Source organism: Malurus melanocephalus, unplaced genomic scaffold (genome assembly GCF_030028575.1).
Source record: "Malurus melanocephalus ecotype Western Australia unplaced genomic scaffold, MMel_1.1 scaffold_7, whole genome shotgun sequence".
Classification (NCBI taxonomy): domain Eukaryota; kingdom Metazoa; phylum Chordata; class Aves; order Passeriformes; family Maluridae; genus Malurus; species Malurus melanocephalus.
In genome coordinates, this window is record NW_026623239.1 from 4,528,713 (window position 1) to 4,555,094 (window position 26,382).

Consider the following 26,382-nt stretch of genomic DNA (forward strand, 5'->3'; position numbering starts at 1 on the left):
ACTCAGGGAAGGAAAAGTTGATAATTRGAGCACACAGCTGTGGAAACGCCAGAACTACCATTCTCTGAAAGCTTGAAAAATGTTTTGAGAAGYTGGTATACCTGTTTAACCTTAATGTGCTCATTTCTGCCCTCAACCATTTTGTTTCTGTACAGGCACACATCCACCCCATGCCGTGTGTGAGCTGCCCTTCGTGTGTTTAATAGCAAAGAACTGTAGTACAGTCAGGCAAAACTGCCTCTTTTCAAAAACCTGCATTAATCCAATGGAATTGCTCATTAGAGCCTCTCAGATAATTGTTGTGCCACAAAGTCTAAGCACCTCTGTCTGTTTAGACCTGAACTGTCACACTAGATTAGCACAGCTTTCCAGAAGAATGGCACCTGCTCTCTTCCATGTTTTCTTTGGGAAAAACTTGAGTATTGTATCACCTCCTAGCCAGAGTTTCTGTGATAAAAAATTCACACCCCTTCTCCCTGTTTACTTAGTATTGCTGTGCCCCAGATATGACAAAGTGCAGATCCAGGAGAAATAATGAAATCTACAGAAAGCAGTCACAAAGGAGAAAAAAATATATTTTACAATGGCAGCTTTATTCCCTGCTGTTGTCGGACTGCAACTGGGTACTGAGTTTGCAGCCAAGGCTGAAAAGAATTTCAACTTTATTTACTAGACAATAAATAATACAAAGACTGCTGAAAGTTGAAGAAGAGAATGTCATTGAATTCTTTCAGAGTGGCTGGTGGTTGTTGCTTTTCTGAGTATCACAAAAACAGCAATGAACAAGTTTATGGTTTAAGAAGCAAGCTTTTTAAGAGAGTAGGACTAATTTGTCTTCTCTGCTGAAAAAGGCCTGTGTGAATAAAATAGTTCATTCTAAACACTCTACACTATACAATACCTGCCATCAGACAGCAATAGTGGAGCTGGAGAAGCAGGAGATGGCACAGTGCTCCTGCATCTGTGGACAGCTGGTGCCAGCAAACCTTTGAAGCTGATGCCATCCTACATGGATCCCTGGCAAAAGATGTTGCAAAAGGATCAGGAATTTAGGAAGGGAGCAACGGTCTTTAATTCTCTTTACAGTTTCCTGTTTTCTCTCCTGAAAATGATTCTGTGTTCAAAAGCATCCCCTTTGAGCAGGGCTGAATCATGGGTTGAATGCCAACTCTTTTGCAGCTTTTCAGGCTAAAAGTGCTGTTGGGTTCTCCTTTTGACTTATTCTAGAGTTTGTCTGATTCACCCATTTGCTTAATGTCCAATATGCACTCAGAACTGTTTAACAGCAATGATTTGTTAGTTTGCTGCCAGCTGCAGGTTTACCCTGCCCTCCTCGTCTGGCATTTGTATATCTGTTGATCTTGGTACTTCAAAGTTTTTAAATAAGACGCATACAAGTTAGGAGATTATGGGAAATAAAATAAAGGGTAAATGCATGTCACATGGTGACTGGTTAAAGCACTTAATTTATTTGTTTCTTTAGGAAGGCAGATAAATTCTGTTGAACGCTTATTTTTTATGTTCTGTACATTAGGTATATCTCAGCTGGGTTTTTTTTCTTCTTTGGTTGCAAGATTTAGTGTAAATAGTATCATCTGTGACCCAGTATGCTTCCTGTGTCAAAAGCACTCAATGGCTGAGTTAGTCATTCCCAAAGAATGACAAATGTTTGTATTTTCTGCCATTTATTTTTTCAGCTGTCCTTCCAACATTGCAGTAATCACCTGGATTTTGTATTTCATTTTAACAACATTTTGCTTTCCCTTTTCTAGAGCATCTCCATTCATTATTAATCCAAGTAAGCAAGTCTTATTATTCAGTTCTAAAAGGAAATTCACTTAAAGTGACTGAAGACAAGCTGGTAGCTTTTTCTATGACATCTTAATTGTAAGTAACAGATACATATATGCAGTGCACAGTCAAAGCTTTTCCCTAAGCTACAAATATTTGTTTCTCTGGAAGAGAAATACACATTTGAGTCAATAAATGCCTTTGAGCTACTCTTTTTCTTTCTGATTTTGTTGTCTGCAGTACATCACCAGAATGTGAGCACCTCTCTGAGTTTTCAGAGTATGATTTACTGTGGTCCAACCTTAATATGTGCTTTCCTTCTGAGAAATTAGCATGCTGAAAAGCATATTTTAAATGAATGTAGAACAGACTATTGTAGTGGGCAGACATTAAAATAATATTGTTATGAATGACCCTTTGCTGTGATTTTTGAATATTGATATTACCACATCTTCATTAGATGGCCCAGATTTAGACCTTTGCCAAAACTGCAGCAATTCCTAGTAAATTAAATAAGTTGGGGGTTGGGATTTTCTCTCTCTCTTTGTAGTTTTTTGTGTGTCTGTTGGGGGTTTTGGAGGGTGTTTTTTTGGGTTTTGAGGTTTGGGGTTTTTTTTTCTTATTTGCTTGGTTTGTGATGAATTCTTTGCGTGTTTTTGTTTGGCTTTTGTTTGTTTGTTGTTGTTTTTGTTTATGGGTGTTTTTTTTTGTTTGGTTGCTTTTGTTCAGGTTTTTGTCTGATTTCAGTGAAGTAAGCATTGGCAGAAAATAGGCAGTAGAGCCTTCTCAGGCTCTGCTAAAGATTTTCTCAAAAGAGACCCTAGTACTCTTGGTTCACTCATCACTCCTTGTCCACTGTGCCACAAGAATATTTGCAAGGTTATTTTGTAGATGCTGCTGTTTTCTTCCATTTTATATGGCTTTGCCTCACATGCCAAGCTATTTTTCTACACTACGTAATTTTTCATAAGCAGAGTTTGAATATTTATCCAGGGGAATTGTGTAAAAAAGGAGTTGGTTTGAATGGCTTCTTTCCTTTCTTTCTTCAATTTATTAATTAGATAGATTCCTTGGATAATTATGCCTGCTGTTTTAAATGTGTATTTATATGTCCATYTTGGAACATCACTTAACCTTTCCTGCTCTAGACATTGTGGAATTTCTCTGAGGTAGAGTAACAGAGCTGGTGATCATGTTCATGGTGTTGTTATTTTTGATTTTGAATGTTCATCTTTTTTTGACCATCATTTTCAATCCCAAAGCTTTCAAGATGACTTCCTTTAAACATTTCACTCATACAAAGAATGCCAATACTATCATTTTCATCTTCATTGCTATAGGTTCATGTCTAGAATTAAGTGTTTCAGACAGTCTACACTTGTTGGTTTAGCTGAGATAAGGTGTAAGGTTTCTCTATTCCTAATGACTGATTACTTGACAGCAATCAAGTGGTTAAGATTTTAGGGTTTATTCTTCAACTGCTGTATGCCATCTGGGCTCTGCTAACCTCAGGATACGGCGGCAACATGTAGCCACTAAGAATTTTATCTCTCCCTGAAGCTGCTCTTTAGAAATAGTGTCCACAAGAAAATGGTTTTGTTTGTCTTTACCCATAGGAATTTGCCATTGAGTTAAATCACTCAAATCTGGAACAGACATTAAAAAGTTTGGATTAGTTATTCCATAGGACCACTGTATGAGCAGCAAACATGATCAGTAAAGGCATTTCTGTAGTCCTCTGCTCAGCAGTGTGTTTGACCAGGCCCAGACAATTTTGTGCCAAACTTATCTGTGCAAGTAAGGGTAAAAAAATTTCAGGGGAAGGAGTCTCTTGTGAGTTCCGAAACCTAAACCATAAGTAGTCCAAGGTGTGATCACTGTAATTTTGAAACAAAAAATTTCATTTTTGTATGTTTGATCTAAAGATGTTGTTAATAGCAGGGAGTCTGGGAGAGAAACAACAGAGCTRTTTGTTCAGGTGTGTAACTTATTAAGGGTTCTAAGATCACAATATCCTGTCAACCCAGGACTGGAAAACTTCCAGAGACAGTAAATCTAAATCCAAATGCAGCATTTGATGCAGAGGTAAGAGTCCTAGCCTAGTGTGAAGGTAATCTTGAATAGTCAATCTTGTCCATTGCAAAAGCATGTTTATCATAATTGTAATATTTACAAGAAGAAAATGAAAATTATGTTCTACATACTCTGAAATATCACATTAACTTTCACTTGTGCTACATTCAAAAAAWSWGTTTCAGAACTGTAACTGAAATTTTAAATTACTGTAACTCTAGCAGTACTGCTGCATATCAATTCCCTACACATCAATTAGTGACAGCTGTAAAGGCATTCATTGAAAGATAAATTTCGAAGCTACTTTCAACTTTCAAAACAGAGCACTGTATTATTTTGATGAGCCTCTTATTGAGCAAACAACAAAAATGTGTATGTATGACTTAGATAAGCATCTCAACATTCCCTTTCTGGTTTCTCTGTTTTTTTCACCCCTACCTGCATGCAGAATTTTTATGCTAGCTGACATGTCATGTTTTCATTCCATCACTCTTCCAGCCTCTTGCATATCAAGRTTCTTCTTATTTAGGATAACTCTTTGCAATAAAACCAGGAGGCTCTTTCCTTACATTTTGAGGATTATTAGACCCTTGAGATTAAACTTTTTTGCCTGTTATCCCTCACATTTGTGTAACAGAACTTGAAGAGCTGCATTAATGAGCACCTTATTAACTGCAGTTTTGCATTCAGCATAGGGTAAACACATTAGAACTACTGGAATTTACAAATTAATAYTTAAAAACATGACCGAAGTTTGTTCTTTGGTAGAATATCAGGACTGCAGTCTGTCTGAATGAACGATTGCAAGCAACTGATGCACAATATTAAAAGAATTCTCTTTTAGCCTTTGTTGGATTACATTGATGTGCCTGGGTAGGAAAGAAGTATTAATGACATCACTGTCAAGCTCCAGTGTTGTGCTGACTCAGGTAAAGTGCRATACTCTCTCTTCCTTTTTTTAAGGATAGTCAAAGGGATGAAGAAAAAGACATCCAAAAGAAAAATTTTGAGTAATTAAAACATTAACCTAAGGCAAATACATCGTGTGTGTTCTCATCACCCCAAATGCTTAACCCCACAATGCCATAGTTCTATAAGTTTCCTTCCAAATAAGGACAAGAAAAGCATGGTAAAAATTGGCATTGTTAACTTTTTGCTCCTGAATCTATTACCATGAACAAATAAGCTTTCACCCTTTTCAATTAATATATTTGCTTAGAGTGTGTATGAAACAAACACCTCATAAAAGTTTAGCATTATTCCGAAAGGTATCATGGAAGGTAAATTTAAATTCTGGTTTCTCCCCACTAAAGGACCCTTTGGTGAAATGGCATGTTGGCTTATTGTCTTCATGTTTCTTTTATCTGTAGTGCTATCTTTACAGTACTCAAACGTGCAGTGAAGAACAGATGAGGAAGGAGCATATTTAAAAAGCACTGGGCGTGTGGAATGTGATAGGGAGAAAGAGAATATAAAGAGCTCTAGTAAAAAAAATCTCAATTTAAACATAATTTACGTGATTGCCATTATAGTGCTATTTCATTACTCTGTGGAAAGCTTGAAATATCTTTTTTCTTTAGAATTATTGCTGTAGCTCCTAACTTTCTCCCCCCTCTCCCCCAATTTTATATTTATCTTTTAGCACTGCAGCAGTCTATGAAAAAATCTAATTCATTACATAGGTGGTACTGCCAAAAAGTCACAGAAGGTTTAAAATTATTTTTATCAACTCTCAGTGTAATGTTTGCGAAAGAACAGATTATGATAATATTCACACAGAATCACAGAATTCTTAGGGTTGTAAGGGACCTCTGGAGATATCTAGTCCAACCCCACTGCTACTAGCAGGTGATTCAGGCTCACAGATGTGGTGTCTTCATAAGCAGTGAGTCTATCCCAATCTGGGAATGYGCCATGAGATGCCAGCATGGGGAAGGGCAGGATTCAAATACACCCAGAGTGAGATTAACACAAAAACTAGGACAAATGTTGGCAATCAAAATGATAATACACATTTACTCATTATCAAAGAAGAGAGCAAGAAAGAAAATAGAAAAGTAGGAAAAAGTGAAAAAGTACAGATAGCAAGAAAGGTACTCACCACCAAGAATCTGCAGAATCTCAAGAATCCCATTATCAATGGAGGATCATGGCCCTTTATCACACCAGGTCCTCTGCTGCAGATCTTATAATGGGCAATGGTGAAACAAGTTGCTCTTTGACAGTTCTTTACCAAGTCTTTAGTATTTTAATCCACATGTTTATCTAGTTTCTGTTGTGCCTTCTTCCTGCTGCTTTAAATGTAGAATCTTACAACAGTTTATTGCTTCTTTCTTTAATAATAATGACCACAAATGTAATTCCTCTCAGTAAAACCCTACTTTTCATTATTATGTSGTTTTCTCCATATTTTAAAACCCTCAGCCTGATTTCCATTTAGGCATAAGCAATTGTTGTTAGACGTCATCATCATGCTTTTGTGAAGACCCATGTTAGCAGGTAGATTTTAAAGATGACATTGAACATATGTGAACAGCTGATAGTGCCTGAAAAATGTGGTCACTGAAGGTGTGGTGCATGGTGATATGGGCAAAGTTGATGCCCGAAGTTTAAAAGCTCAGTTCTGGTTATCTACATACCCCAGAGATTTGATGTCAGAGGTGAAATGGTGGCAGTGCTCTAAGGAACCCTGCTCCTGCTGTTCCTGCTCAGGATGGAAGCAATATCAAACAGGTTTTCTATTTTGCTGTGGAGAGAACATATGCAGGTAGTTGTTTGCTGGACATGCTGTCACTCTTTAAAAAAGCTGAAAGTTTCAAGAGTGGCTGCTGAAAGGATGGAAATATCTAAATCATCAAGGGTAAAAACTTCTAATCCACTGAAAAGTTTTAATATCTCCAGGAGTCCTCCCATACTTTTTCAATTTAAGAATTGTCAGGAACTATGGTTGTGCTGTTCCATATGGTATGGTTGTGCTGTTCCATAAGTGATAGCCTGCAAGGGGGAAGAACGGTTAAAATAACCTGACTCCTAAGTTCACTATGGGATGTAATGAGGATGCCAGCCTCAGGTTACATCATGCACCTTTGCAGATCCTGTACACCATTCAGCTCTACCTCAAGAACTGCTTCCACAATTAGCTTTAACATAACAATATCATCATGGTTGTCTGTCCTCTTTACATTTACCTGTGTACYCATCACCAGATCTGAGACATTTTGATAGAGATTCAGAAGACTTTAAGGAGATAAAATGCCTCCAGAGCTGGAATAGTGTTGGTTTGCTGTCCTCTTCTTCATGAACTTCACAGAAAGCAGCAGTGGGGGTTTTGAGCAGTGCTCAGAGCGTAGGCCACTATTTCACAGCCCAAGTCTGTGTGCTTTTCTGAGAGATAGTAATGATGTTCTGGGAGGTACTCCTGGCAGTAGAGGACTCATGCAATTGCTGCCAATTCCTTGTGGGTCTATTTCATCTGTCCACAAAGGGGAGTGTGCCAGGGTGTTGGAGCCCTTAATTGCTCTGTTTAAGTAATGGAGTTTTTTTTGGCTTGTTACCAAAAGTCAGAGGGTGATTAGAGGAGTTCCTCACTAACAGCAGCAGGGCTATACTTTTGGTTTTGTGACCACAGATGACATGTCCTGGAAAGGTTGATATCTAGCAATGTTTTGGGATGCCTGTGTGTTGGGGAAGGAGGCAGGTCAGGCCTTGCCCTGTTGGAGGAGTGAGCTGCCCACAACCCCCACCCTTAGAGCCAGCATCCCAGTCTAGCAGAGCCACCAGCTGTGGCATATTGGAGGCAGGGCTTCATTTTACCGTAAGCCAGCTGCTGAGTGGCCAAATAACCAGCCAAATGACCTGCCTGGGAGGAGGGCTCATGAAGGCCAAGGGGTATTGAAGACCAAGCAGGAGGTCAGTATAGGTTTTGACTCTACCTGCTCTTGGAGCTTCTGTCTGAGCACTGCTGGAACGCAGAAGCTGGTAGCTGCATGTGTGCTTTTCTATATACTTCCTGTCTTTCTCTATTTCTCTGATTCCCTCTTTTTGGAACATTTTAAGTAACTTTTCTTTGAACAGGTTTAAAGTTTGCTAAGTTGAATGGGCCAAGTTAATGCCCAAGTGTTTTATATTGACTGGATGTTGTACTAAGTCTTTTTCCAAAGTTCTCTGATTTTTCTAAAATTTGCCGGTAAACTTTTGTCTGATTTTGACCTCTTTAGACTATCTGGTTGGTATTTTTCCCATGTATCTAATGCAGAATACAGGAATCACTGTAAAGTCCTTTTATTGGGTCTTTACAACAGGTAACCCAGTATGACACAAGCAGAGAAGAGTTCAGGTGTTCTCTGATGGTCTASTGACAGGACCATAGCACTGAGGGCATACCAGTGGTGACTTTGCAGCTGCTCTCTCTGTGTGGATCATAAGGCAGTCTGGCTTTGCCTTGGTTGCTGTGGTGTATGCTGAGGTGCTCTATCATACCAGCTTGGGCAATGAGGGCTGGTTTTGAAAGATCCATCTGGACTCTTTTTCCCAGGCATTATCTTGAAAAAATTCATCATTTGTTTCTATTCACAGTACTCTGCTTCTATGTTGTTTTTATGATTTGTGCCTTTCTTTCCAGATTAGAAGTTACTAACAGGACAGTTATCCACCACAAAATGTTGAGTTTTATTCTATGCTTAAATCCATTATTTTTATCAGAGTTACTGGCTTACTTACTTTTTCTGCTTTCCYAGTCATTTGAAATGTTTCATTTTTAAGTGCACTTTCACTTGGAGAGGAGAGAGGTTTGGGGTTACAGTTATAATTCTTTCCAAATCACCCTATTTTGTCATTGGATTGGAAGCACAACTGGATGAATAAAAAGACTCACACAACTAAGGGATTCATGTAAATTAGCTCCAYATAGTCTAGAGCCAGTCATTTACTTTGTTTTGTTTTGTTTTGTTTTCACCAAAGGAAAATACAGTTCTGGCTGAGAATCAGTATGTAAATGTTAAGCATTACTATTGGCCAAACAGTCTATCAATCTTTAATTTACAATTTCCTGTGAAGGAGGAAAGCATGGTCTGAGTCTTTACTTTGGGTTCATTCCCTTTTATAAATTCAAGTCAGACTATCAACATCAATTTGACTTTCCTTTCATAGTTTGTACTCAAAACTATCCCCTAGCAAATCTCTTGGTTTTCAGATACCTTAAGCCCAATGCAAACAAATAAATCACACAAATGAAATAGTAATAAAGCTTTGCATTAAGCTTTGTTAGCTTTGCATTACAAATATTATCTACTATTTAAATGACAATTATGTCCAGAAAATTGGCAGTTGTAGTCATTCAAATGGTGAAATTGATTCCAGCCACAGCCCATCTTTAAGTCTCCAGAAAATACTTGCTGAGTCCCTTGAAGGGACTTACTGATTTTCTCTTTTACACAGAGACAAAGTGAAGGAGAAATACCAACAAGATAGTCCTCAAGAGTCAAAACAACAAAAAATTTACTGGCAAACTTCAGAAAATCAGGGAACTTTGCCAAAAGTTTAAAGTAGCATTCGATCAACATGAAGCGTTTCACAAAGCATCAACTTAGTAAGGTCTAAGTCCATTCAACTTAACAAATTCCAACCCATCTGATTTTAAGTTTTCGGACCCCAAGAGGAAGGAATTGGAAGAAAAAGAACAAAGAGGAAGAGAGAAGAGGTAAAGAAAAGAACAAATAGGACTGGTTCCAGTGGTCAAGACATATGCTTGTCTYGTGTTCTGGCTTGTGCACTCTTTGGCTTTCTGGGCCCTTCCCCCAGGTGGGAATTCTGGTGTGGTAGCCMCTCAGGAGTGGGGTTAGGGGCTCCAGGGGCTAGTGATGGCATATTGCCTCCACTGTGCCACTGCAGGGCTGGGCTCTAGGAGGTGGGGTGTGTGGAGCCATGCACTGCCTCACCAGGGCAAGGCTTGTCTTATCCCCTGCTGCRCACATGCACCTGAAATATTGCAAGCCAGCAATCTCCTCCAGTCTCTCATACCATCTTTCTCTGGAAAGGAAATGCCAGTAGTGTTTGAAAAATGAATTCTTTAGGACCTTATTTTACTCAAGATAGCTCATGTGTTGTGTTAGATAACATGGCATCTTGCTGRGAAAATAAATGCAATTTTTCCTTAGCCTAGCTTATTTTTTCCATAAGTATTTGGAGCAGGAAATAAAAACGAGTTAATAGTTGTGGGACATGTGGGAATAGTTTAAGCAAAGATGAACCATAATCCTTCTGACTGCCATTTCTTTCCTGGACTGTTTTGTGTAACTCTGCCTAAGAGTATGTCAACAAATTTCCTTTAAACTCAACCGGTGCAGTGCGGTGGAAATAGTGACCCTTTCTCTGTCTTGTTCTGTCTTTAGGGTTTTTGTGGGGAATGATTTAAAACTGATACACTTTTGAATAGTCCCGTTTCCAGCTAAAACTGGGTGAATTTTTGCAGTAGCAAGGAGGGTGCATGGCTGGGACCCAGGGGTTATTCTCTACCATCTCACATCATTGCTGGGGACAGGGAAAAGGGACTCTCTTCTAGGAAGGAAGGGTCAAAGAAGTGTGGCACTGGCCTCAAGCCAGAGAGAGCAGCCAGGGTGGTGTGGCTGCTGTCCAGTCTGGCTCTGCAGTGAGCCTTTTGCATGTGAGTCGCTCTCTCTCTTTTCCACACTTTTGTTATTAATATTGTTGCTTGTAATTGTTAATTTCCTTACCTCATTGCTGTTTCCAGTAAATTGTTCTTATTGCAGCTGCAGTCTTTGACTTTTATACCTCCAGTTCTCCTCTCCAGCCCATCACAGGGGAGGGAGAGGGAGTGAGTGAGCAGCAGCAGCATGATTTGGAAAGTCTCAGTGGGAGCACTAAATTGGAGAGTGCCATTTCTAAATCATTACATGAAGAAAGGTACAAATTTATCTTGTAAGATATTTGTAAATTAAAAAAAGCCTCAGGACCTTTAAATGCAACCCCAATTAAGTTCTGGATATGCCACAAAGGGTACTGGTTTTGTTACAGTGACTTAATTATTTTCTCACACGAGTTAATTATAAATTAAAATAACTATACAGAGAGGGCAAAATATCTTAAATAAAACTGATGAGGCCAGGGTATACATATTTGGAAAGCAGTAAAATACCTATGATTTCTGTATGGCTTATTGTTCACTTCTGCAATACAAGAAAGCATACTGGAAGTTTGTGTTTTACATGAAGGAGTAGAGCAGGTGCCTATTTCCTGATGATAAATGAAGCATGCTGGATGTATGATATGCATCTTCAGAAGCTGTATACCCGAGGAGAATAATGGTGTCATTGCCAAGGCTTTAAGAATGCAGTAAATATTAAGGAAATAACTTACATAAATGTCTCTGTTGCTGTACAGCACTGGATGTGGTTGATATCCCTGGTTGTGATCCATTATGGTCATTCTCAGAAAACAAAAGTATTTCTTTCTGATATAATAATTATTGATCTTACGTGAGAATTATGTGAGAAAATATGCGACATTGCCTGAGAAACTGATGYGTGTCTGAAACTTCGCTTTGTCTGAAGTGCTTGGCTTATAAATTACACCTAATCACTGAAAGTACTTTTTCCACCTCTCTGTCTGCTTCTCTCATGGTTGTTTTTTAGATAATCTGTGTTCTCTAACTAAATACTTTCAAACATCTTCACAAGTAATCTTGACTACATCATTGCAGACCCAGTCTTATTGAAGTGMTTAAATTATAAATTATGTTTTCTTCCAATCTAATTTATTTAGACAGCAAAAATGTCAACAAAATAAGTGAACCAATAYACTGTGTGCTAGTTAAGCATCAGGAGAAGAACAATCAAATGCAACATATATTTCTTCGATGCTGAATGTCCCGTCCCGCTTGAAAAGAGGGAGTCCGGGAAGATTCTTCTAATAGATTTCTTGGACAAAAAAAATAAAGCACAAACGCGGCAATATTRTATCTGAAAACTGTTTATTGATAAAGAAGGGTAAGCGTTCCTACCACTTCCTACCAAGAGGGATAGAAAAGGGATTAAAGAGGGAAAAAGACAAACRGAGAGAGACAGAATAGGAGACAGATTGTTACCGCTGTACCCCGGGCACCCCGTGGGTGTCAGCTCGGCACAAGGAGCGTGTGAGCTGCGAACCGCGAGGAGCCTGCGTGGCTCCCAAGGCGGGCTGGGYGCGATTTCTAAACAGCAGCGGCTGCGTGTCCCTCCCGTCGGCGGAGAACACGGTGCCGTGGCTACGGGCACACTCTTGGGATAGCTGCGGCGACTGCGGGTGGCGGCGGTGAGCAGCCTGGCTCTGCCGTCGGCAAACACCGGCTGCGGGCAGACTTGCTGCTGCAGGCACGGCCGGACACATAGCAGTGACTGTGGGCGGCAGCGGCAGCTCCTTCGGGGAGGCAGCAAACACGAGGTTGTCGTGCTGACGAGCTGCCTCGGGGAAGTGGCGAAACAGGGCACACGGACAGGACAGGTGCGGACAGGGAAGAATCAGGACGGCAGGAACGAAAGCAAACAAAAGGAAAAGCGCGGGGGCAGGACAGCCAAGGTGACCCTCCAGTGGGCCCCTGCTCCCTCCAAGAACYCCAAAGGAAAATGGCTCCGGTTCTGTTGCAGTTAGCTGCTTTTATGTGCCTCGCTTTTTCATAGCGTGATTTCCCGCGCGGTTTTTTCCCGGTCATCCGCGCATCTGACCCACCAGCAATAGGGGCAGAGCGCTTGCAGAGCAGCAGGGGAAGCTGWMTSTCCCAYGACTGGCTGCCAGGCAAAACCTCCTGAGGGACAGAGCTCCCAGCAYATAACACAGGTTGGGGCATAAATAAAAATCAGATTTGTCTCACAGAACTTTGGAGCCAATGACAGAGACGGTTGTATCATGTGGCTTGTGATGACAAAAATTTGAACTTTTTAAATAAAATGTTTTCCTAAGAGTGAAATATTTTCTTCCCATTTCTTCTTTTCAGAAAACAACAATCACATTCAAACTAGATAGGGTAATATGGCATCAACCCACTGGAAAGGTTGAACATAAACTTCGGCTTATTTGTAGTCTGAAAAAGAAAGAGAAACTGGTTTTTTGGGTTTTTTTCCCATGATGATGCTTGATGTTAATCCCACCTAAAACAGCATTGTTGGTTGATTTGATGCTACAAACTTGTCTGGATTTAGAGATAGATATTTGGGGCAAAAATAACAGCTCCCTATAGGAGCAGAGGTTTTTCTGATTTCTAACTCAGTGTCTTCCATCAGAAATGTGTATTTTCCTGCTGCCTACCTCAGCACAAGCACCAGCATTTCAACAAACTGCCCTTATTCCACCTCGTGACTCCTACATTTGAAAGAGCACACAACACACAAGGTTGGCACCTTCAACGTGTTTAAGTCCTAGAGACCTAACTTATTTAAATATGTGTTCAGAAACTAATGCAGTGACAATCAAATTTGTGTGGGGCTCAGCAMATATACTAGGCCATATATATTGCCACAATCACTGTTTACAGAACAAGAAATCATTTTCCAGTTGCCAGGTTTTACCAATTCCTTTTACATGAATCTGTAAACACAGGCACTTTGGAAACCTAACTGATGGTTACACAATCCTTTTCCTACAGTCAGAAATTCTTTTACTCAACTACTGTTATTCTTTTATTTAGGACGGTGAAAAAAAAGGATTTATGAACAGACTTTATGCCATCCAGGAAGTGTGTGTCACTGTCCAGAATATCCTTGATGAAATCGCTTCCTTTGGTGAAAGGATCAAGAAGTAAGTGCTGGCACAGGTGTTGGACTGCTCTCCAATACTCTTTAACATCTTTTCCTTGCAGAGGTACAAAATGTTAGACTTATTCCCAAAGAGTCCCATTTTGGATTATCCATCATTCAAACTCATTTACTTTGCTTTGTGGGGGCCCTCAATCAGTGAAAATCCTGTCATATTAATTCTGGAATTTAGAATTGTATTAATTGGGGGGAAAATCTAAGAACTAAGGTTTTGAAGTAAAACAGAAAAAGAATATTGTTGTGAGATAGCAATTTAGAAGTGATAATTAAAAAGTGCAGCTTTGATAAAGAAAATAAGCAGAGCTGATTAGAAGTTTCATATTTTAAGGATGCATATATGTTCACTCGCTGGAAGTTGTATTTAGGTTGCAAAACCTTTCCTTTTGAGTATTTGCAATTTCAGACATCTAGTATATGATATATAAAAATTGCCAACAAATCTAGACATTAAAAAAGAGAGGTTCTGAAATTTACTGCAGGCAGTTTACTGTATTTCTGGCATGGTCGGTGAACGGCAGCAYAAGGTTTATTATTTGAGGTCAGACAGGTTCCAGAAAGACACCTTCCAGCTGTCAGCTGCAAAGCATGGAGAGGACTGACTTGGTTTTCTGCACCTCAGAAGCCAAGAGCATCCCATTACCACCCAATTCACTTTTGGAAGTGAATTTTAGGAAACTAATGCCTTGGGTGGAGGTCAGTGTGCAGGAATGCTGAGGAACATCTCTAATGCTGTCCTGTTTGGTCTTGATGAAGAGGAGATTGCCATTTATGCATTTAAGAACAAAGTCCCTAATAGAAAAGCCTGRGAAAGTATTCCCATAGGGACAATCCCAGGCAGGTTGTGCTCACATCAGGAGAGGCAGGTGCAAGAAGATTGTATCATACAAGATTTCTGGTTAGAAAAAAGAGCCAGTCTCTGGAAAAAGTCCTTTATCAAAAGGCTGTTCGTGGACGTTGTCTTGATGATTAAGTAGTTCTAACTGTGCATTTTAGAGGTAGGGTTTGTTCTATTATATACCAGATGAGAGCTACAGAATTTTGTAAACTGAACGAGACTACAACTCTTTGTAATTTGCTCCTTAAACTATAATGGGAAACCTGTACTGAATGCTGTGTTAACACAGCCCATAAGGAGGTTTGCTAAGCGAGGAGCCAGTGCTCCCACACATCATGGTGTGTCTGCGATCCATTGCACAAAGCCGAGTCACAGGAACATGAGCAGACCCTCCACCTTCTGTTCATCCCAAATGCATACAGAAAAGGGGAAAAGAGCAGGTGTCCCCTGAGGATAAAGGGAGGGATCCTACACTAAGTGACGCTAGCATAATGTTAGTGGAGACATGTCAAAATTGCCAGGGAAAAAAGAAGACAAATAAACACAGGAAGCCAGAGCTCATTATGAAAAATATGGCTTGAAATTCAGATAATTGCAGTTATTCATATAGAGAAGCCAAAATAATGTAATCCAATGTAATTGATTGGAAATGTAGTTAGTAGTAATATTTAAAGAGTATCATGAGATTATTTAGAGCCAAAGCCACATTTTCCTTCTGGATAAATGTCATGCAACACTTTGGACATGGTGGTGCCTTTATGGCACACACCCACTGAGCCAAGCTCTCCTTAACCAGTGTTCCCATGGGACATGTGTACAAAATTATCATCTGGTCTTTCTCTCTTCATTGAACGCAGGGCTTCGAGAGCCACAGCACCCTGTTTCATGATCCATTAACTTCCCCTTCCTCACACCTTAACTGTTGCAGAGTGTGGTGACCATCAGAGTATTATCCCAGAATAGAGTCTGGGACCCTTAGTGAGGATGTTTTTATCTGTGACTTTTTTAGAAAGATAGTGTCCTGAGACTTTGGTGGGATCCCAGAAATTCTCTTCCTTTACTTACAGATAAATAACCCTTACTTAACTCAGGTTTTTTAATTATGGTTATTTTTTTAACATCCAGAGGATTTTTATTTCTTCCTTCAACCAGTGTTGTTGCATCATCCCTGTCTTCATGACTGGCTGGACTATGCTCTGTTTTTTCATCCCTAGCCCTTCTCTAGCTCCTTCTTGAGCACATGGATGAGTTTCCAGCTTTGCATAGCCATGCACTTGCCTTTTTCCCCAAAACAGAAAGGCACCTGCTTGAGGAGCATACCTATCCTTCAGAGAGGAAAGTCCCTGCTCAGCCTTTAACTGCTCATTCTGTCCTTAAAGTAGAACAGGGAGGAGATAACACAAGAAAGCCTCGGCAGTGCTCTTCCAGCTATTGAATCCTACTCTGGCATGGTATTGAGAAGGGAATGTAGATTGCCTGTCTGAGTGCATTCAGGGAGTAAGGAGCTCTGTGTTTTGCCTGATTCTGAAACTGGGTACTGGCACTGAGATTCCCAAACAGCTGAGCAGTGGTTCACCTGGCAGGAGTGCACTGCTGGGCTGGGAGAGGTGAAATTCAGCAGGCAAGTGGGCAAAGCCAGTACCTGCTTTCATTACCACTGACAGTGGGTCCAAGCCCAGGCTCTCCCTGACATCTGGCATCCATGCATTCACTTGTAGGCTCAGTTTGTTCTCTCTGGTGAAAACTGGCACTTCTCCCACTGTCCTGCTAATTATTTGCTCTTTTATTGGCTCTGTTGTCTGACTTCAGTTATGACTTCTGTTGATTTTTCTTTAGTACATTCAACTGGACTGTCCCATTCCTGAGCTGGCTGGCAATTGTTGCCCTTTCTGTGTTCACTGTGGTCCTGTATTTCATTCCTCTGAGATACATTGTCCTTGTCTGGGGTAAGTAAAGCACTTTTAAACTATTCATACTGCTTAAAAAGCCTGTTTTTTAATGGATAACTTACACTGACAGGACGTTTTGAAGCTGTCCCATGATGGAAACAGGCAGGTTAGTTAAAAATTGCAACTGAGTAAATATTTAGGCCCACCTGCAAGATGTATTTTTCTTGGCTGGCATTCTAGACTTAATCATACTATAAACATGTAGGCATGAGGATTCTTCATATATCAAAGTGTAGCTTTGTCTAGATATTACTCTGATTTATTTTCACCACTTATACGCAAGCAGAGGCATTTCAATCTATACAGTTCATTTAGGACAATATGCCTTTTTTACTGCAGTACTTTATCTTGTGAAAGTGTATGCAAACAGAGCAACAAGAAACCTGTTTAAGGGGTCACCTTTAGTTGGGCAGAAAGGAATAGGTGGTATTTGGCTGGTTGATAATRAACAGAAACTGTGGGCGGATAAGAGGGTGAAATTATGATTGATCCAAGCTTTCACTACTTGTCCTTATATCTATTCTTTATAATGATTTTTAAAAGCTACTGTTACCACATCTGTTGTAAATAATGCTCTAGGTTTTCAATTGTACATCTTTTCATACATCTTACACCACTGGCAGCTGTACCCTTACTCTGTAGCACAGACGTATGAGGAACGCAATCTCAGTTACGTAAGTGGCTAGATTTTCTTTCGCAGAAAGAAGAGTAATCACATTTTTGTAAAACCTTTTGAATTCCGGAGACAACATAAAATCATTGAACTTACTCCAAATAATTTATTTTTTATTAATCAGTCAGTATTAGTCATTTCSTTAGGATTCCAAATGATCATAGCTCAAACATTAAAGAGGATAACAAAAGAGCTAACAAAAGTGAGCATATGGGCTTCCTTTCTTTTCTTATTTTTGACTTCTACCTATTCCCCCATACCATGCATCACTTAAGTGTAATGCAAACTCTCAGTTTGTTCCCAAAATTTCATTCCTTTTAGTATACACAGAATAAGTTTGAAGTACTTGTCTGTGTCCTTTTCCTGTCATTTTTCAGGCAGGTCTGACCTCTTGCTTTCTTATCCCTTTGTTGATAAAATAACCTGAGGTTGTAATGCCTCTCCAAGAACGCTCTATGTAACTATAGAACTGTTYTTTGAAATACCAGTGACGCATACCCCTGCAAGTGTCACACTCCCACAGAAATGTCTGTTTCAGGTAGGGAAGAGTCTCAACTCCCACACCTCCCAAACCATGGATGGATACCGTAAGCACAAATTATTGTAAATGCACCTTGCACTCTTTCCATCTCTTCCCTCCCTGTCTCCAAGTTAAATAGGCTATGTAGGTATAGCTTCAACCCCTTTAAACCAGAGGTTTTAACTCCACGTTTTTCACCTGCATTTCAGTTTAGGTGACCTTTAACACAGCAAGTGTATGTGGATCCCTTCTTTAGGAACCCATTTCTCTTGCWTCATGTCAGGAGAGCAGACAGGTACTGCATAGCTGTCCAGACCTCCTCAGGGTGAAGTGAATTCTCACAGATCCATGGCATGCTCAGCATAGTTTTGAGCAGCTTTCCCTTCAAAAATTGCAGTATTCCAAACACCTACCTGTTTTCTCTGTCACTGTGTGTTTCTAGCCTCTCCTGTGCATGTTTCTTCATCCATCCTGCATATGGAAGCCCTTGATCTCTCATTTCTGATTTATTTCCATAGAAATGTTTGAGTTGGTCTGTAGCAGCATCTGTCTATTTTATTGTTTGGAAGTCAGAGGTTTTAAATGAAAAATTTTCCATATTATGGCTCATATGTTGTATAGCTGCCTTTCTTTYGTGCATCCATAGGGACTGCCCCGTTCAGCCTGCCTGAGAATTTCAGCAAGAAATTCTCCATCCTTTCTTGGCCATCTTTCTCCCAGTAGAGACTACTGGTCCTTGAAGATAGGGTGTGTTAGGTGGGATGGAGCAAGAACCACCTCTCCATCCTATTCCCACCTGAAGTGCAGAGTCCTTCTCCTATAGTGTCTYCTCTCATGCATGCAGCACTTTACTTTCTCAAGGTTTCACACACTGACCAGTGTTTTTTTTTTAATCAGATGTGATAAAATGCGATCATACTGCCAGAATTCTCCCATGGATGGTCCAGTGGTCATGTGCAATGGACAGTGGTGCTGATCTTATTCTCAGTCACTTGCTGATGCAAAACATTTTCTTAAGGAAAGGTGTTTGGCCCCCAGATATTCCCTCTGAACACTCACTATTCAATCAACAGATAAAGGGAGGGCAGCATCTCCTATCTACACTGCAGAACTTTGTTGCAGATGGGAGCTGTCGGTGTTGCTGACACTGAAGTTTGCATGCCCTGTCCAAAGTCTTTATGTCCTTATTAAACCTTTCTGAAAAGTCTGGGCACCAAAGACTTTGTGGAAGATAAACTATGTTATCTTATAGCTGATGCAGCCTAGATAAATTAYACAGAAAGGCACATTTTTAAGAGTCTCCTGGCTTTTTCTTGCTTAGATGAGGGTCTATGCAGTTTGCGCTGTTCCTGTCCATGTTTCAGGTGTGTGTTCCCCAAGCCCAAAAGCCAAGTTCTCAAAGTGTATCAATATTACTCTGTATGTAATGATAAAATAAGTATAATTTAAAAGCCTTGTTTCTATTTTTTTGGGGATGGTTTTTCTTGGTGCTTCTGAGCACTAATTGTYAGTAGACATTATAAGACAACAATGTCTAAGGGAGACATCTCTTGTCTGCACTGCCATCAACTCATCTCTATCTGACCTCCCCAGACACAAGTTTGTGCAAACTACTCTARTTCTTCCTATAATGCAGACTTCACTGCTTCCCATGTTTCATTGTGCTTAGCATGAAAAATATTTTCCTTGAATCTTCTGTCCTGCAATTAAACCCATTTCTGCTCATCCTCTCTTTTACAGAAATTAAATACTTTTTATGCCTCTGCTTTTTCCAACTTCATCACAATAATCACAATTTCTGTTACTTTAAAAAAAATATATTGAAGGAATTTGAAAATGTCCTAGGACTTTTGCATTATGCAAGAGGGAACCACAGCAGCAGATTCCAACCTTTGGAGCCTGAGTTTACAATTCATTCACTCATGCATTAACCGGTGCTACTGTCAGACTCCMAAATGAATCCTAAAATCTGGTTTAAAACTTTGCTGAAAGTATGTATCTTTTGACATCTTGTACCTTATGATAGTAACATTTGAACTTTCACTTTTGCAGGCATCAATAAATTTACAAAAAAGATACGAAATCCATATGCAATTGACAACAATGAGCTACTTGACTTTCTATCCAGAGTCCCATCAGATGTGCAAGTGGTGTGTATATATTTTTTCAGTGTTGTTTTTTAAAACAGATTTTTAAAGCAGTTATTTTGATTCAGTATTATATTTTTTGGCACAAAGAAATTGCAAGCTGGGGATAGTCCACAAGCTATAACCAGCCTGCTGGACCTTTTTCCAGTGAGCRGGTAGGTCCTACCTTGACTGTGCCTCTGAGGATCCATAAGAACAATCAGTAGAAAGACAAATACCTGTGAGAATGTAGCAGATGCTAGAGCTTGCATTAAACAGCAATTCAGCACCATGTGAATTTCACGGGGATAGGGCATTGTGTAGGAAACACTGGAGTTGTTCTCAGGACATGCAGAGAAGGAGCAGGAAGCTAAAATAATGGGAGAAGCAGGCAGCATTGCCCAGTATCTTGTGACAGCACTCTGAGTGCACTTTGGCCTTCCCTTTCCTGGGGTGAAAGCTTTTGCTGTGGCCATAGTTCAACTGTGCTCATAAACTCAAAAAAAAAAAAAAAAAAAAAAACAAAACTGGTTGTGAATTACAATCTTTTGTGGTGCAATTCATAATCCCCAGAGAGCATGCAAGATTAAAGATAACACCAAGCACCAGTTCAGAGCTGGTATAAATAGGAAACAGGGGTGCAAATACCCTCTGTGAACTGGTACTCTCTGTGATAGGCATTTGGAAATAACCAAGTGTTTAAGAAACATAGTAAAGAATAGTCATCCAGCATGGTTCAGATAATAATGTTTTTTGTCTGTTAGAGGTCATGGAGGAAACACAATAGACAGTAGCCTTTTCCAAGTTTACATCAGCATGCAATTTTATTTCCTGTCAAGATTGTCCTAATGTTGGATTTCCTTCTTATTCTAGTTCTGGCATTCTGTTGTTGGTGAATCACATCTGCAAAGTCTGTGTCATTTTTAGGGGGAAAGTTTTCTTTCTTCCCTAGTTTTCCCCTGGCAGAAAAAAAAAAAAAAAAGATATCTTCCCCTTTTTCCTACCAAGTGCCAGGTGCTGACGTTCTTTCTGAACTTTGTGTTTWAACAGATGCAATACCACGAACTGAAACAAGATCCTACTCACAGCCCGAGCAAGAGAAAGAAAACCAATCCTGTCTAGCCAATTTCATGTGTTGAGGAGACCAGCATCTGCCAGGGGAGGATAAAAGAGCAAGCCTAAGAAGCATTTCCTTTCTCTAAGCTTTTTTATTTATCTTGCCTTTTTATCTAGCGGGAAGATTTTGTAAATAGTATTGAAAGGTGTTTCTCATGGAAGATCTTTTTCTCATTGCAAAGACATTTGTTTCAAGCAGGGCTTTTGCCATTTGAAAGCCTTGTTAGAAGCAGTGTAACATGTTAAAGGAGTCAATACGTACTGCTGCTTGGTGGTCAAAGATAATGAGAAGTCAAAACATGCCAACTAAACCTACAAAATGAGTAAATTTAAATCTGACTAAAAAATTTCTCAGATTTTATTTGTGAGCATGAATATTTTTGTCCAGTGAATCATCATTACAATTTTCTATGTTTTATATACTGCAAGAGAAATACAATGCAGTGGAGCCTCCTGCACTTCAGTTTTAGCAGGTTTTTTTAAATTTCAGACCCTGGTGTTAACTCCTGGTGCAACATTTTTCTATGCAGTAGGGCTGCTTATAAGACAGTGAGAAACACCAAGTGCAAATCTCTTTCTGGAGCTCCCAACAGCAGTTCCTGCTGTCTTTATCATTCCATTCTAAGACCTAAAAATCTCTGTTTAAAAATACTGCCAGGTTTGTAACTGACTGCCTATCATATTTTTCTACATGTACCAGTAGTCTTCATTTGTACTACATAGTTTATCTGTAACGGGTTGAACTGACTCCTTGCTGCTTTGGGTGTCATGCTATGAACACTTTTTGTGCACATAACTATTTTAATATAGATATCTTGCAGAAAAGGTTTTTCATTCAGATCATAAGATCATATTAATATGCTTTATGGTATAACATTACCTGTTACCTGTGAAATACAGTATAGAGGAAAAAATGYAGTCGTAGTAAAACTGATATACCAGGGTTTTTTCCTTAGTTAATAATGTCAGTTCTTCTGATATGATCTTTCCCTACTGCATGGAAACTGCATTATCTTATAAATTACATGGAACATAGATGAGAAACATTTACATTTCAAATGTCTTAGTGGCCACTGCATAACGAGTACTTGGGGATATATTCTGGTAGCTGCATGCAGACTCCCACACTCAGTTCTCCACATAGTGAGCAGAGACTCATTCCTGTGGGACTACCTGTGCACAGCTCCTCATTATAGCTCCTGGTGACATTAAAGGGGATGTTTTRCCCAGGGGAGAGCAACAGGACTGCATCCTCAAGAATGGCTGTGGTCCTCTCTGGATTACCTCTCACTGGTTGCAATTGCTGATAAAGTTATATTGCACTACTCTAAAAATACTTTTTGAAAAGTCTATTTAGAAATACTTTGCAAGCACATGTGAATATATATTTGTCCAAAGAAATATGTGTCAGCTTCATTGCTSATGAAGGATCATTCTGGATTTCTTTATTTTGTAGATAAAATGATAGCCATGTTCTAATGTGACAGTTATTTTGATCCTTATGTTTGTATATTTAAAAGAATGCCAATCAAATGACTGCTCTGCAGMAAGTCTTGAACCTAAATAAGCTCTTGTTACATCATGACTTTAAAAAAGTTTAGTTTTGCAGCTTGTGTAACCACCTTTTGGCTGTATCCTGCCTGAAGAGCAACGTATTATTAATGAAATCAGAATCACTGGTCAGCCTATTTTGTTTTTAAAAAAACAAATTTGTGACTCAACAAAATGTGAATGTTTGTTGCCTGTTGTCAGTTTTGCACATTTATTTAATACACTGCAAGCCTTGTACCTTCTTAACGTTGTCCACCAGCCGGGTGTGATTTCTGTTGTCTTTTTTTTTTGTACACAATTTCAAATGTCTACTTTGGTGGTAATATCTGAGCTGGTTATGCACGTTTCCTGCATTAAACACACTTTAAAGCATCACTCTATTAGATATTATGATGCCTCTGTCTTTGAAGTCCTATGCTATCATTTTTCTATGAGTGCTGTGATGGGCAAGTGAATAAAAACATCATATTTCTGTCTGCAGGATTTCAGTATTTTAAGTCCTATAACATGCAAGTAGAGGGAGTAGGGGGAAAAAATATCTGCTTGTTGAAAAATGGTGAACTCCTTTTAAATGCCTCAGTCCCTCAAAATTGATCTCACTGAAAATATAACACTCAGAGGCAAGGCTAAGAATGCTTATTGATTAAATATGATTCTCCTGCCACAACAAGACAATTTAGAGTCACAATTTAATGTAGTTTGTGAGTGAACCCCATTTACACTACTTGCAGTTTGTCTACTCTGCTTTATGTAGGTGGCCTCTGTCCTGCCTTATACCATAAATTTTCYAAATATCTTCCTTTTCTAGGCTGATTCTGAAGTCCATTTCTAATCTGTTAGATTTGCCAGACTTTATTCTGAAAGCAACTTTTCTRTTCATAAATGATCAGAAAACAAGGCATTTCACAATTTCAATCATGAAATTGTTTCTGTTCTCAGAAAACAAAATTTAATATGTGGGTTCATAGAAAATCATTCATTCAGTTGGGACCCATATTCAGATTGGATGTCAGAGYACTCAGAATCCACCAAGGCTAACTAATCTGAGAGGCTCTTGTTGCATTCCTGCTGRTAACTCATAGTACAGAGCTTGCTTACCCTGTTTTTACAGTTGTTCTCTTTGTAGGAACACAGAAGTATTTTTCGTAATAGCTTTTAACTGGAAGGCCTGCTGTATTGTGAAATCCAAGTGCAATAGCCCCTAATTTTTATTTTATTGCAATTCAACTAACAGTGGAATAATGAGAAAGAAATTAAACAACCTGCATATAGTTTATCAACTAATTTGGTCCCTGAGAGCGCAGACTTCACCAACAAGAGGAAGAGCTGCCAGCAAATGCAATGCWTGATGCTAAATTATTTCATTCTAAGATAATCCAGGGGCATAAAGTAAAGGAGATAAAGGAAAAAATATTTCTTTCATCAATGCTAGATTACACACCCATATATGTTACACAAAACATAATTAAAACCTTTGCAGCTCTCTGCTCTGATCCAGCAGCCAGGGATCCCAAACTGTGGTTTAAGTGACTTGTAGTTTAACACAGACTGAGTGCTTTGTGGCAGAAACCCTTTGGTCTTGCTTCTGCTCCACAACCCCCAGGATCTGCTCCAAGCCTCTACCACCTACTYACTCGACAGCATCAGGGAAAGGGCTTTTTGTTGAGCTGGGTGCTCAAAAATCTCTTTTCCAGTGGTGTTTTTGTCACATGATAGGACTGACCTTGCTAATTTGCAGTGTGGTGCACTGACCATTTTTCTTACTTGCAAAAATTTAGATCTCGGAACGAGGCTGCTGGACATATGTCTATCCTTGAGCTACATTTATAAAAGGAGGTTTTTGCTGCCTGAACAAATATGGTAACAAAAATGAAAAATATTTTCCTTCCCCATAGGATTGCAAGCCCTGGGACATGTAACAAGCTCAWTAAGCAAGGGTACTTGTATCAAGGGGCTCATGCTCATAGACATGAGGTCATGGCTTGATCAGAAGAAATGGGCTTGGAGAGTAAAACAAGTCTTTTCCTACATTATGTTTGTATTCTTCAGGCTGAGTGTTCCTGAACACATCTATTGGGAAAAGGGAAGAAGAAATGGAAAGGGCCTGAACTGCTTAAATAGAAGATTTACTTAGAAATTGTCTAACTATCAAATATATCTTCCATTTTTGCAGGGTATTTTTTTTAAGGACTGGGATTTGTGTAAAAGAGAAGTTTTTCTGCACTATGTTTCTAGAAGTAAGCGTCTTTTTTACTTAGAAGAATTAAGTCACTGCAGTTTGCTGATGCAGAAGTTTTGGGAAGATGGGGTTGGAAAAGAATTGGGGAAGAACTACAGTGGGTTATAATGCTGGAAGCATCCTCTTCATATTTTCTCTTCACAATACAGATCCCTTGACATCCTTGTGGAGACCACAGCTCAAAACCACAGTTGCATTCACACATTTCCAGTTGCCGTCCCATCTCTTCTCAACTTCAGACATTGCTGCTAGTGTGCTATGGAGTTGACCCCACACTGTCAAACCTCTCAATGCAAAGGGTTCCTCTTTCCTCTTTTCTACTTGGGTCTGCAGTCTCTAGGTGACCCAACTGTTCATTCCTGGTCACCACTGATAATTAAAACCTTAATTGGAAATGGTTTGCTTTGTCATCCTCTCCTGCTTCTTCTCCTTACTTGTTCTTTTGATGGGCTTCTTTTCTTCATCTACATTTTTTTACTAATTCACCATTTTATAGACGTGACTCCTTGACAATATGGTCAAAAAAGTTCAGCTGCTAGTTTTGTGCCAGCACTTCAGGTTTCCCTCACATACCTTCTTCCTCTGAGGCTCAATGTGCGTTTTCTCAGTGCTGCATAAAGCAGTCATCCATACCTGTCTTCCGTAATCTGTGCTTCTCTTGGGCCTTCAGTGTCTCCCATCTAGACCAATATCCTCATGGTACTACGCTTCCAGACTTTGCTGATGCCTCACTGCCTGGTGGTGACATACTTTGAAGCTATTCTCTGTCATACTCAGTGCAGAAGAGTCAAGGAAATTAATATCTAAGTTTAAAGGAAGGAAAAAATAGTGGAAGTTGTATGACCGTTCCTGCAATACCCATGCATCTTTCTGTTGGTTACTGGCCTCTGAGTGTCTGAACTTGCTGTTGTGCTCTGCTCCAGTTATAAAGAATTTGGACCTCTGTGTGACTTGCATCAAGTCATAATAGGCATTTGATCTGGGAGGGGATTCGCATAAAGCCATGCCAAAGCTGAAAACCTGTAGTTTWTGAAGTTTGTGTCTAAAATTAGCAATTGTAGCAAGCATGGATTGCTTGAGATTTAAGTGGATTGTTTTAATGTATAGTCCATCACGGAAAATGTGTTTTCACTATGCAATTTACAATTCGTTGTAAAATCCTATAATTCATAATTAAATACAGCACTATGATTTTTGCTGCTTGGGTTCCTTCTTTACAGGGTAATGTGTAGGCTGCACTTTGAGCAGACATTTTCATAACAAAGAGTAGCACTTGAAAAAGAAATTGATTTTTTTAATTAGTTGACACTTGACATCTCTTGGTGTCAAAGCTGTCAAATGCCAGAAAGTTTAAATCCAGGGTTTGTGTTTACATTTTTTAAGTTGTGGTAAAGCAAAGTTCTGATAAAGCACAGGGAGAGTCAAGAGAGAGTCACAGGCGCACTCTGCCTGCATGATACAGGGAGCTTGCACCTGCCAGTCAGTAGTGGGAAATTGGCCTCATGYATTATTGAGGATACAGAGAGTGGAGCACTTGGAGTGCGCTGTCCCAGAGCTGCCAGCACGGTGCATGCCTGGCAGTAATTGAGACTATTGTGGCTGCAAAGAGGAGGCGTGAAATGCAGTTTTTGTGAATAGCTTTATCGAGCATCTGCCCAGCTGCCTTGTCTCAAACAAGTGCATTAGTTCATCATTTTTGGGAGAGC

General features: G+C 39.6%; 1 protein-coding gene across 1 annotated transcript in view; it reads left to right on the forward strand.

Moving 5' to 3' along the window:
• The window catches only part of MCTP1 (multiple C2 and transmembrane domain containing 1), a 155,645-nt gene extending 132,686 nt beyond the window's left edge, over nt 1-22,959 (forward strand). Inside the window, exons 17-20 of the mRNA XM_057372836.1 lie at nt 13,541-13,650; nt 16,339-16,448; nt 19,697-19,794; nt 20,821-22,959. Of these exons, the coding sequence (XP_057228819.1) occupies nt 13,541-13,650; nt 16,339-16,448; nt 19,697-19,794; nt 20,821-20,892 (390 nt within the window). The 3' untranslated portion in view covers nt 20,893-22,959. The remainder of the gene's footprint in view (nt 1-13,540; nt 13,651-16,338; nt 16,449-19,696; nt 19,795-20,820) is intronic.
• Nucleotides 22,960-26,382: the final 3,423 nt, after the last annotated feature.